The sequence below is a fragment of the Panthera pardus genome, unplaced genomic scaffold (assembly GCF_024362965.1).
Source record: "Panthera pardus isolate Hobbes unplaced genomic scaffold, ASM2436296v1 HiC_scaffold_6, whole genome shotgun sequence".
Classification (NCBI taxonomy): domain Eukaryota; kingdom Metazoa; phylum Chordata; class Mammalia; order Carnivora; family Felidae; genus Panthera; species Panthera pardus.
In genome coordinates this window covers 96,193,336-96,205,427 of record NW_026526991.1, presented here as the reverse complement: position 1 = coordinate 96,205,427, position 12,092 = coordinate 96,193,336, and the positions used below count along the sequence as shown (strand labels likewise).

The following is a 12,092-nucleotide window of genomic DNA, read 5'->3' as shown; positions in this document are numbered from 1 at the left end:
TATTTTTGAGAAGAGAGAGACAGAGCATGAGCGGGGGAGGAGAGAGAAAGAGGGAGACATGGAATCTGAAACAGGCTCCAGACTCTGAGCTGTCAGCACAGAGCCCAACACGGGGCTCGAACCCACAGACTGCGAGATCATGCCCTGAGCCGAAGTCAGACGTTTAACTGACTGAGCCACCCAGGTGCCCCAAATAAATCTTATCCTAGGCCAAGCATCATACAAACATGTTGCCTGACCCAACTTCAATAAAATAAAATATCAACACAGAAGCTACCTTTACAAGTCTCATATAACTAGAGAATCATTCTGTTAACTCTTGAATTAAAAGGAGACTGTTAAAAACTGAGAACAAACTGAGGGTTGATGGGGGGTGGGAGGGAGGGGAGGGTGGGTGATGGGTATTGAGGAGGGCACCTTTTGGGATGAGCACTGGGTGTTGTATGGAAACCAATTTGACAATAAATTTCATATATTGAAAAAAAATAAAAAAATAAAAAAAAATAAAGGCCAAGGTTTAATAAAATTAACAGTTTTTACAAAAAAAAAAAGGAAATTACAAGGAATATTTTGAAGCTCTTTGAGCTGATTGACAGTATAAAAACTATGTGTCAACATTGCAGAATGTATCTAAATCCATATTTATGCAGAAAATATATAGCTTTGAATGCATTTACTAAAAAAAAAGAAAAAATAGAAAGAAGCTAGAAAAGAACAACCAACTTTTGCTTTCAAGGGTACAGAAAACCAGATGTCTGGAGAAATCCCTCCAGTCCAGAATACATTAAAATATGGGAAAACAAGTTCATAATTACATTAAGTGCATGGCTCAGCTGCCAGGAAAACTTTTAAAAAATATTCTCAGATGCCAAAAATGGTGGGAAATTGCAAATTTTGAGGGGAAAAGGAAGGGCTGAAAGTAGTGGGGGGAGGGGCATTTTCAACCTCCTTTATACCAGAACATACATTTTAAAGGACCATGCGCATGGTGGGTAGGGTACCTACCTTGGGCCTCTCCACGGTTAGAAGTCAGATTGAATGCAATCAAGGCAATCCCTTAAAAGCAAATGAAAAAACTCTGGATGCCTAACAAAAGGTTAAAATTAGGGGTATTTACTTCTCGACCGCACTGAATTGAAGGGAGAATGTAATAGATCTGTTATTCTGAGAATTTCCGAGAATAAACTTGCCCACAAGCATATTTGTGACCAGAATTTGTACCACCAGTGCAGCCTAGAAAATCATGAACTGAAAATGCAATTTAAAGAAGTACAGGACAGGTGGTATCCCCCCCGCAGCCTCACGAGCAAAGTCATATCCTTTCTGGCAGAGGGCACTGTAAAGACACTTTACTGCTGGGAGTTCTTTAAACAATCCCACAGGTACAGTTCTAATGAAACCAAGTTCCAAGCAGAATCACAAAACATCCGACGACCTGGAGTCAGAATCAAGCCAGTACATGACAGCAACAAGGAAAGAAACAGATTCATAAATACGGAGAACCAGCTGATGGTTGCTAAGGGAGAGGGCAACATGGGTGAAGGGGATTAGGAGGTACAAACTCCCAGTTATAAGATAAATGAGTCACTGGCAGATAAAGCACAGCGTATGGAATATAGTCCGTAATGTGGTTTTATGCTTTTGGTGGTCAGCATTTTATATTGTATGCAATTGTTGAACCACACCCCAAACTAATTTAATATTATATGTCAATGATACTGCAGTTAAAATTTGTTTAACTTTTTAAAAAGGCTTTTATTTACTTATTTATGTTGAGAGAGAGAGAGAGCATGAGCAGAGGAAGAGCAGAGAGACAATCCCAAGCAGACTCTACACTGTCAGTGCCGAGCCCGATGTAGGGCTCTGTCCTACAGCCCATGACATCGTGACCTGAGCCAAAACCAAGAGTAGGTCACTTCACTGACTGAGTCACCCTGGCACCCCTAAAACTTTTTAATTAATGAAAGTAAAAAAAAAAAAAAAAGAGTACAAACAATTAACTAAATTATCAGACCTGCCAAGGCAGTAAACATTTAGAGTCGGTACTTACAGTTTATGAAAACTCTGGAGAATGCTGTTTTTATCATTCCTCAAAGAAAGTTAACCAAACAGATTTTTTTTAATTTTAGTTTTTACATTTATTTATTTTTGAGAGACAGAGCACAAGTGGGGAGGGGCAGAGGGAGAAGGAGACAGACTCCAAAGCAGACTCCAGGCTCTGAGCTGTCGACACAGAGCCCAATGGGGGGCTCGAACTCACAGACCGTGAGATCACGACCTGAGCCGAAGTCGGACGCTCAACCGACTGAGCCACCCAGGCGCCCCCCAAACAGATTTTATATTCATGTATCCTGTTTTTTCTTTGATTATATTTCCCTGATTACATCAATTATTGCATAAATTACAGAAAATTTCAAAATTTACAAAACGCTAAAAGAAGAAAACAAAAATCATCTATAATCCTGCTGTTTGTGGATAAAGGACTTATCCATCTAGTTTACATATAAATGTAATCAAAACAAATTTTTAAGCAACGTACCTATGTATCTATACCTGTCTATTTTGAAATTTGTCTTGAAATCCACACAGAAACATGTTAACACTAGTTAGGTAAGTGTTACAAATATGCACAGTCTTAATTTCTCCTTCGTACTATGTGTTTTTGAATTTTAGGTGCAGCGAAACAGTTTGATTTTATAATCAGACAAAGAAAATGGATGAAAGGAACATACGCCAATAAAAACAAATCAAATGTTTTTCAAAATAGCAGTGGAAGAAATTGTAAATGTAAACAAAGGGATTTGAGTTCATATACATTACAAACTTATTTCCACAAACACCACAAATTAAGGTATTTACTGAACAGCAAATTAAGAAAAAAGATCATAACATATATGCCATAATGTTAATATATAAATTGTCAACTTGGTAAGAAACATTACAAGGCATGGAAAAAAAAAAAAAAAAAAAACCAGAAGGAAAACAAATGAACAATTCTCCTGAATTATATGCCGTTGGTTAATAATTCTGTACAAGTGCTTAACTTCGTTAGTGATCAAATAAATGCAAATTAAAAAGATGTTTTGTGGTCAAAGTAATAACTTGAAAAATAATAATCTTGAATGATTTTGAGATTAAAATAGGCTGGGTCATGTTTCTCGCTATCAAAATATTAGCTTACTGTTTCTGCAGGGCAACTTAGCAACTGCAAGGAATTTATCAAGTTCTTCCATATTGGAATTTTAAAAAATGTTCTATTTATTGATTTTGAGAGAGAGCGAGAAGCAAGCAGGGGAGGGGCAGAGAGAGAGAGGGAGAGAGAGACTCCCAAGCAGGCTACTGCCTATCAGCACAGGGCTCGAATGCATGACCCATGAGATCATGACCTGAGCTGGAATCACAGAGTTGGACACTTAGCCAACTGAGCCACCCAGGTGCCCTGATATTGGAATTTTTCTTTAAAAAATGATTTCAAATACCGCACTCTCTATATACTAGTCATGCTGGACTTTCATTTCCTGCAATGCCCTCTACTCCTTCTTGCTTTGACACCTATGCACCCACCCAAATCTCTCCTGTTCTGCCCACCTTACTTTTAGGCATTATTCAGATCTAAAGCAAAACAAAACAAAAACATTTCAAGCTCAATGACACCTTCTCTATGCGCAGGACCAAATCAGGTCATTTGCTTAGCACCTTAGCACCCTTTAGTTTTTTTTCTCTCCCACCACCATAAATAGAATTGTTTAAATTATTATTTGCTATTTATTTGCTTTTCTACCAGAATGTCTTACTCATTACATTGGCCTCTTGTTTAGTACTATAGCTTCGGCACCTGGCAGAAAACTATCAAATGAATCAAAACTATCAAATGAATCAAAAACTATCAAATGAATTAAGCCCTTATATTTAGATATCTTCTAGGCCCCAGGCCATCGTATAGGGTCCATGGACTTTTACAAGTTGCCAAAATAGGTTACTCAGGTCGCATTCTGGGTTGGATACAAATATTCACTTTAAAAATCAGCATTTTAGGGACACCTGGGTGGCTCAGTCAGTTGAGCGTCCGACTTCGGCTCAGGTCATGATCTCGTGGTTCGTGAGTTCAAGCCCTGCGTGGAGCTCTGTGCTGACAGCTCGGAGCCTGGAGCCTGCTTCCGATTCTGTGTCTCCCTCTCCCTCTCTCTCTCTCCCCTCTCCTGCTTACACTCCTGTGTCTCTCTTTCTCTCAAAAATAAATAAAACACTAAAAAAAAAAAAAATTGAAAACCAGCATTGTAAATGTCTGTGAGTGCGGGTTTGTGTGTATGAATGTAAATATGTGTAAGACCCTTGAGCAAAGCATCTCACACTTCACTCTGATTCTATGCTGGCTTCAGTCTTGTGTCCCTCAGCACAACTCAGTGACCCTGGTGAGTCCTTTGGATCTGCACTTCTAGCAGAATCTTCACTCAGCTCAACTCTAGTTGGTTCATGATTTTGCTTCATCTCAAATGAGTGGGTTTGAAGAATATAAAGACTCGTTTGATCAGTGCTCTGATCCCCTGTCCCCCATGTAGACTGTTTCCTGAGCTATTTCCTACAGAACACCTGCTGCTGTCACTACTGCTGCTCCATCAAACACATGCCAGTTAAAAAAAAAAAAAAAAAAGGAAAAAAAAGAACATTAAGATCTAAACAGTGAAAATAAAAGTGATCTTTTAAAAACTTTAAAATGCACACTCAAAAGCTGCATCTCAGTCTCTGTCTCTCACATCCACATTCTAAACAGCGAGATCGATTACAATTTCCTTCGTCTCGCCTTCTTTTTTCTACGGGTCTTCTTGGTGAAAGGCTGTTAGTGCTTCACGGAAGTCAAGTCAAGCACGGTGAAAACTCTAGTTTTAGGTGCTTATTCTCACCAGTGAAACCCTTACAGTGAATAGTCTCCAAGCTGTTTCTCCTCTGAGCGGTGTGTGGAAAGGCGTGAGTGCACGGAAACTGACCGAGCCACTGAATTTTCATGGTGAAGAGTGAAATTTCCTATAACGTAGTCAAAATAATTATGGGAGAGTTTAGTGATGCTCAATAACACAGGTACAACCGATGCGAGTATGTCGTGCAAGTGGAACAGAACTGCAGGGGCTTCCTCTTCACTAGAACATTCTAGGACATCCATTTCTCCCCACACGAGTCTCTGCGGCTGGGAGCAGTCGCCCTGTCTTAATAGCACTTGACCTGCTGCAATGCTCTCAGAGAGGCTTGCTTTAGCTTGCTGTTTCCGAGAATGAGGATAAATGAGTGACCCCAGGGGTACAAGACTGTGGTCATCATACCAAAAATAAACAGCAATTTTTTTTCTGGCATTGTGAAGCATGCTATTTCTATGGCCAGGCCTATAAAATGCAAGATAAAGAGGATGAGAAAAGATATCAAAACTTTCATGGCTTTCATATGCGCTTCTGTACTGGGGTCTTGGAATCCAGTGACATTCAATTGCATCCGCCTGCTGTGTCTCCAAAGGGAAATGATTAACAGGAAACATGTAATCAGGAATAGCGTGAAGAGGAGAAGGACTCCTACATTGACCAAAATCTGCTTAGTAAAGAACTCACTCTTCGGCATGTTGAGCTGCCAGGTTGCGTTTCCATTCCCCACTTTACTATCTCTAAGAATCTTCACAATTTGAGGGAACGTAAAGAGCCATGAAATAAACAAGGATCCCATCAGAAGGGGAAGAACCCAATTGATTCTACCCTTCAACCAGAGAAACATGTGGTGGGAAAAATTTGCTATCTTCAGGAAGTAGAAGGTGCTGAGGCTGGTGGCAAACCAGATGTTTGATTGATTGATAATTATCCATAAGTAACTAATATAATCAATTAGGTGACCAGAAGAGTACATATCTGGAGAGAATATCTTTATAAATCCATCTACAATTACTATCAATATCAGACAAATTCTGGAAGTAGCTAAGCCGGTGAGGATGAAGCCAATCATAGAAAACTTTTTGTTCTTCACACAGTCCATACAGTTTACAAGTCCAATAAATCCATTCCCTAAAACCCCCAGTACTGATTCACTAACTGCTATAAAAATGAGAAGGCCTTCCACTATGCTTAGCATATCTGCCGATTCCCAGTATAGCTTCTGTTACATCTGTTTTAGATTACCTGCTGCAGAATAGGACAAACGTTGGCGCCTTGATGGAAGAATTATGTTCTTCTCTTTCATTACACGAAGACTTGAAAGTGCCCCAATAGTGCCTTGTGATGGAATCTGAAACGTCTTCATGGAGACCCCCTCAGGGACATCTATAAAACTTAGCCAGCCTGGAGAATGTGTGTCCAAACTGAAGGCTTACCTACAATTTGTTAAGATGCAAATGAAAGTTTCTGTGTTGGGGATTTCACTTGTCCTCCCTGGACTATTTTGCATTTGTTAGCCTGAGTTGTGGAGTAGGAGTGCCAAACGTATATCCAAGGGAAACAACACATGACCGAAACAAAACTTGGACTTCATCTTTTTCTATATCAACTATAACATCGTTTATGTTGTGTTTATGACAGTTTAGATGTACATAAAGGAAAAAAGTAGTTGATAGAGGCGACAAATGAATTTAGCCAGTATAGACACTTTGAATAATGAAAGGCATACAGAAACATATTTTCAGCATTTTCCTGATAATTTAGGCAAGGTATATTTCAAGTTTCAATATAAAGAAGACAATAGGTTATAACTCAATTGTATAGAAACACTAAACACTTGTTACTTTGTGTTAAAGTAGGTATTAAAAACAATTAAAACATTAAGGTATACACTTGAATAATAATTTAATAATTTTGCTACTCTACTAAAAACTTAAGCTCAACTCTGGGTATGCTAAATTTCACAAATATTATCTTACAAAATTGTTGCTGGGTTTTTAGTCTCATAAGTTATTCCATCTATGAATGCAGAAGATTATGTTGACTGCTTTTGATTTCAAAGGCTTTTATTAATAATCTTTTCATCGAGGCTGTTCCACTTTGATGGGATCCATTCATTCATTTAGTCAATGAGTATTTTACTGAGTGTCTATATATATTATGCTCTCTCCTGGACACTGAAGAAATAAAATGATACACAGGACCTCAAAGCTTGTGTGATTCATAGAGTTTATATTCTGATGGAGGAAGCAGGAAACCATTACTTAAATCAATGTATTGTTTTTATATACTTTTAAAAGTAACACTTGACATTTTTTTGTGACGTTAATATGTTCCCAACGCTGTGCTAAGCACTTTATGGTCATTTTCTTGTTTCAATTTCACAAAACAGGCCTTTAAAATAGGCTTTACTATTATCTTCATTTTAAAAATGAATAAACTAAGCTTTAAAGGTGAGAACTCCCACTCATCTCGGCACAAACTCTGTGCAGAAAATTTCACAATGAGCTCACAATAAAATACCATCAAGCATAGGAACAGACTATGCATGAGTTAGGAAAGCAAAACAAACACAAACAAGCAGCGAACTTAGGCTTTACATGGACTGCACATATTGGAATTGACAGATAAGATATCTGCAGATGTAACAGCTATGTATGAAAAGTTTTAAAAAAAATAAAGGGTGCAAATGCAATTTCAGAGAAGAACAAAAATAAGATACTGTCAGAAAGAAATGGGAACATTTGGGGATGAATCTTTTAGAAATAAAAAAAAATGATATTTGGGACACCTGGGCGGTCAGTCAGTTAAGTGTCTGACTTAGGCTCAGGTCATGAACTCACGGTTTCGTGGGTTCGAGCCCTGCGGAGTTGCTCTGTGCTGAAAGCTCAGAACCTGGAGCCTGCTTTGGATTCTGTGTCTCCCTCTTCTCTCTGCCCCTCCCCCAACTTGCTCTCTGCCTCTCTCTTTCTCTCAAAAATGAATAAATGTTTAAAAAAATTCAATAAAATTAATTCTATTCCATGGAAATGTGCTAAATACTCCAAATAAAAGACTAACATTAACGGCCAGGATTGTTAAACTGTTTATTTATTTTTAGGGAGGGGGAGAGAGAGAACACAGGAGACCAAGGGAGAGAGAAAATCCCAAGCAGGCTCCATGCTGTCAGCCCAGAGCTGGACAGGGGGCTGGATCTCACGAACGACGGGATCATGACCTGAGCCGAAATCAAGAGTCAGACGCTTAACGAACTGAGCCACCAGGCGCTCCACTGTTACGGTTTTCTAGAAGGTGCAGATCTTGCATATATTTTAAAGTTAGGTACGCCTATTTTTCCCCTTACAATTTCAAGCTCTTCCTCTGTGATACAAAATGCCTTCTTGAGATTAAATGTACAGCTTTATTTTCTTTTAGTCCTTTTATAGTTTTTATTAAATAAATTTTTAAAAAATTAAGGTGTTAAGCTCACACCCCCTCTTCCCCCCCAACCACCACCAAATAGTTTCCATACTTACTAAGGTTCTTGGTTGCATAATCAGAAACTAACTTAATTTAAATGGAAAAATAATCTTTTAGAAGCTTATGCGTAACTCACAGAAATGAGAAATAGACTGGAAAATCAACCTGAGGCAATAACCAAGAAAGGGAATATACAGGTAACCTGCAGCCACGAGAAGTCGTTGTAGGTCGTTGCCTTCCCCACTGTCATGGGACACTCATGCCATGACTGTAGGTTCACCACCTTCTCACCAGGAGCTTTCGTGGTACAATATGAAACTGGCCCCTGTATACAGAAGTCAGGGAGAGGCCCAAGAAAGAGGCAGGCCAGTCCATGTTGACAAGGGGCAGTTTTAATAATAGTAAAGGGAACTTACCTACAAAGCTTGCCTTGGGCAGCAGCAAGACAAATGAATCCCTGTACCCAGTCTCCAAATCTGAAGAGTTTATAAAGAGGCCCTAATGGGGCTCATACTCCATGCATCTGCTTTCACCATCACATCACCATCTCAAGACTGTCCCAGAGCAGCCTCTGGGAGTGGAAAAGCCAAGTGGAACCCACATTCCAAGTACAGGAGAGGGAGTGAGGAAGCCTCCAAGTGTCTGGGTTCAGCTCATGGGTCAATTGGTGTCATATCTTTTCTCCATTACCTTCCCCAACACTCTACTCCTCCTGACCAGTTCTTAAAATCTTTTACACCCAACTTTTTTCTCTTTTTTTAATTTGAGAGAGAGAGGACACGTGGGAGAGAGAGGCAGAGGGAGAGAGAAACTTAAGCAGGCTCCATGCTTAGCCTGGAGCCCCACCCTGGGCTCAATCCCCCAACCCCGGGTCATGACCTAAGCCAAAATCAAGAGTCGAACACTCAACCAACTGAGACACCCATTGCCCCAACATCTGCCTCTTTTGCAATGGGCCCTGAGTGGTCAGCAAGAGGCTATATTAGCAAGGACGTGGTTCTTATGGAAGCCCTCTGGCTGCCTTGGAGGCTGTGAGAGAAAACACAGGTTAGGACAATAATTTTTCTTCAAATGTTTATTTAAATTCTAGTTAGTTAGCATACAGAGGAATTTTGTTTTCAGGAGTAGAATTTAGTAATTCATCTTTCCTGCATACAGTGTTGACATTCTCATGTCCTTTTCTTATCTTAGCTTGTCTTTCAACTTCTAGACATGAGTTTCAGCCTTCAGCCAGGCATCAGTGGCCAGCTAGAACTACCCATCATGGAGGCCAGACCACTGGCCAGACCACAGTGCTCCCTTCCTTGCCACAGTGAGTAATGTACTGTGCACTGTTCCGCCAACAAGTGCATTTTCTGGCATCCCTTTGCTCATGAGGTGGTCCATATGTATCTGATATATGGGCCACCTCTCCCCACCTAGAGGTTGATGGCCAATTCGAGATCTCCCCATAGAATGCCTCTTTTCCAAGGCCCATTTCTTTAGTCTCCTGCCTGGCTCACCAATTGTAGGCTCACAACCCTCTTAGAAGCTTTCCTGGAAACTGGCTCCTGTATGCAGAGAAGAGGGAGAAACCAAAGAAAGAGGCAGGCCACTCTCCATGTCGGTAGGTGGCATTTTAATAACAGCAAAGGGAATTTAAATACGAGGCTTGTCTTGAGCCATAGTAAGACAAATGGATCCCCACACCCATCCTCTAAATCTTAGAAGTTTATAAAGAGGCACTAACCGGGCTCGGTCACATACACCATGCAGGTGTCTCACTCTGTTTTCAGCATCACATTACTATCTGAAGGCCATATCTTGGGGCAGCCTCTGGGAGCAGAAAAGCAAGTGGAACCCATCTTCCAAGGACAAGGGGAAGCGTGAGGAGCCTCCAAATACCCAGGTTCAACTTTTGGGTCAATTGGCAGTCACATCTCTTTTTTTGTTTTTAATGTTTATGTATTTATGTATTTATTCACTTATTCATTTATTTATTTTTGAGAGAGAAAGAGCAGTCACATCTTTTTTGATCACATTTCCCAAGCCATCACCCCTGCCATCGTTAAATTCACTGCCATGAAAAAAAGAACACTTGACTCATTTGCAGTCACTCGAAAGAATCTCTAACAGACCCGCATTTTTGGATCACTTCTGCAAGGTTCAAAGGAAGCTATCATCTAAAGGGAGCTCTTAGAGGTCAGAAAAATCAGCTGCTTTGACTCAGATCCAATCCTGTATTAATCATTTTCATTGTATGACAGACTGTTGCTGCATCCACCTTGTGATATGATGGAACTGAGAATGTTCATTTCATGATGGGTAGCTCTATCTCATAGTCACTGGGTATCCCTTGGTTAGATGTACAATCTGTACTAGGGTTTAGTAACACAGCATGAGTAGTTCTCTCTGCAGAAAGCAAGGCTTTATCCCAGTATTCTTAGGGTTCTGGACTGCAATTCCATCAGGGCTTTCACATGACATCTTTATCTACCTCTCATAGCATTGAATCTACAAGGTCATGTGGCCCAAGTGCCAGGACAGCTTGCACCACAGACTGGACCCGCTACAGAGGCCTCCTTTGCTTCGGCCCCTTTCTCTCTTGAACACCTTCATTGAGTTTAGCATAGCTTCCCTCTTCATTCATTCATGACCTTGTTCAAATGCTACCTTCTCAGTGATATTTTTCTTGGCCATCCTATTTAAAATTGCAACACTTCCACTCTCCTGCTTCATTTTCTTCATTGTAGTTATCAATATCGAATATAGTTTATTTATTTTTATTATTACTCACATATGAGTACAAAGAGGAGGGTATTTTGTTTATTTGTCTACAGCTATATCCCCAGTAGACTACCAAAAATGAAATGCTCAACTAGTATGTAATTTCTCTTTGGAACTTCTTTGAAAAACCTGTCAATGGACTTCCGGTTTCTGGTTCCACATGTAAGGAGCTTGGAAGTCACTATGCCACCTTAACAAGTATAAAACTGAACATTATATTTAATGTACATATATATGTACACTTTTGTGTATACTTTGCACTTATAAGTATACTTGTATACTTGTATACTTGTGTATACTTTGCTCAAGTATAAGTATACTTGTACACTTATGTATACTTTTATATAGACAGCAATAATACAAGGGATGGAAGGAGTTATGATTATTTTGTAATTATAAAGTACCTGCATTATCCACGAAGTGATGCCATGTTATTTGCAAGTAGACTTGGGGAGAGCTTGGCTGGCTCAGTCGGTGGAGCGTGGGACTCTTGATCTCAGAGTTGTAAGTCAAAAATCCCACATCGGGTGTAGAGATTATTTAAAAATTAAAAAAAAAATCTTTGGGGCGCCTGGGTGGCTCAGTCGGTTGAGCGTCCAGCTTCGGCTCAGGTCATGATCTCGCAGTCTGTGAGTTTGAGCCCTGCGCTGGGCTCTGTGCGGACAGCTCAGAGCCTGGAACCTGCTTCAGATTTTGTGTCTCCCTCTCTCTCTGGCCCTCCCCTGCTCATGCTCTGTCTCTCTCTGTCTCAAAAATAAATAAACATTAAAAAAAAATTTTTTAACTTAAAAAGAAGAAGGTGAACTTGGATTAATTGCAAATGAATATTGCAAATTCTCAAGCAACCATTAAAAAAGGTAATAATAATAAAAAAAGAAGTATAGCTTATATGCTAAGCAAGGAGAGTATGTTATGCCCGAAGTTCTGAAACCTCTCACAAAAGACCACCAGAGTGGTAAC

At 39.9% G+C, this 12,092-nt stretch overlaps 1 protein-coding gene across 1 annotated transcript; it reads right to left on the bottom strand.

Annotated features, from left to right (window-relative positions):
• Positions 1-5,202: 5,202 nt before the first annotated feature.
• Positions 5,203-6,105, bottom strand: TAS2R10 (taste 2 receptor member 10). Its single transcript, XM_019451952.2, has one exon. The coding sequence runs from the start codon at positions 6,103-6,105 to the stop codon at positions 5,203-5,205; it is 903 nt and encodes a 300-aa protein (XP_019307497.2).
• Between the last annotated feature and the right edge of the window lie 5,987 nt (positions 6,106-12,092).

Excerpts from the sequence above, each read along its gene's own strand:
- TAS2R10 (XM_019451952.2), bottom strand. The coding sequence starts at position 6,105 with ATGCTAAGCATAGTGGAAGGCCTTCTCATTTTTATAGCAGTTAGTGAA.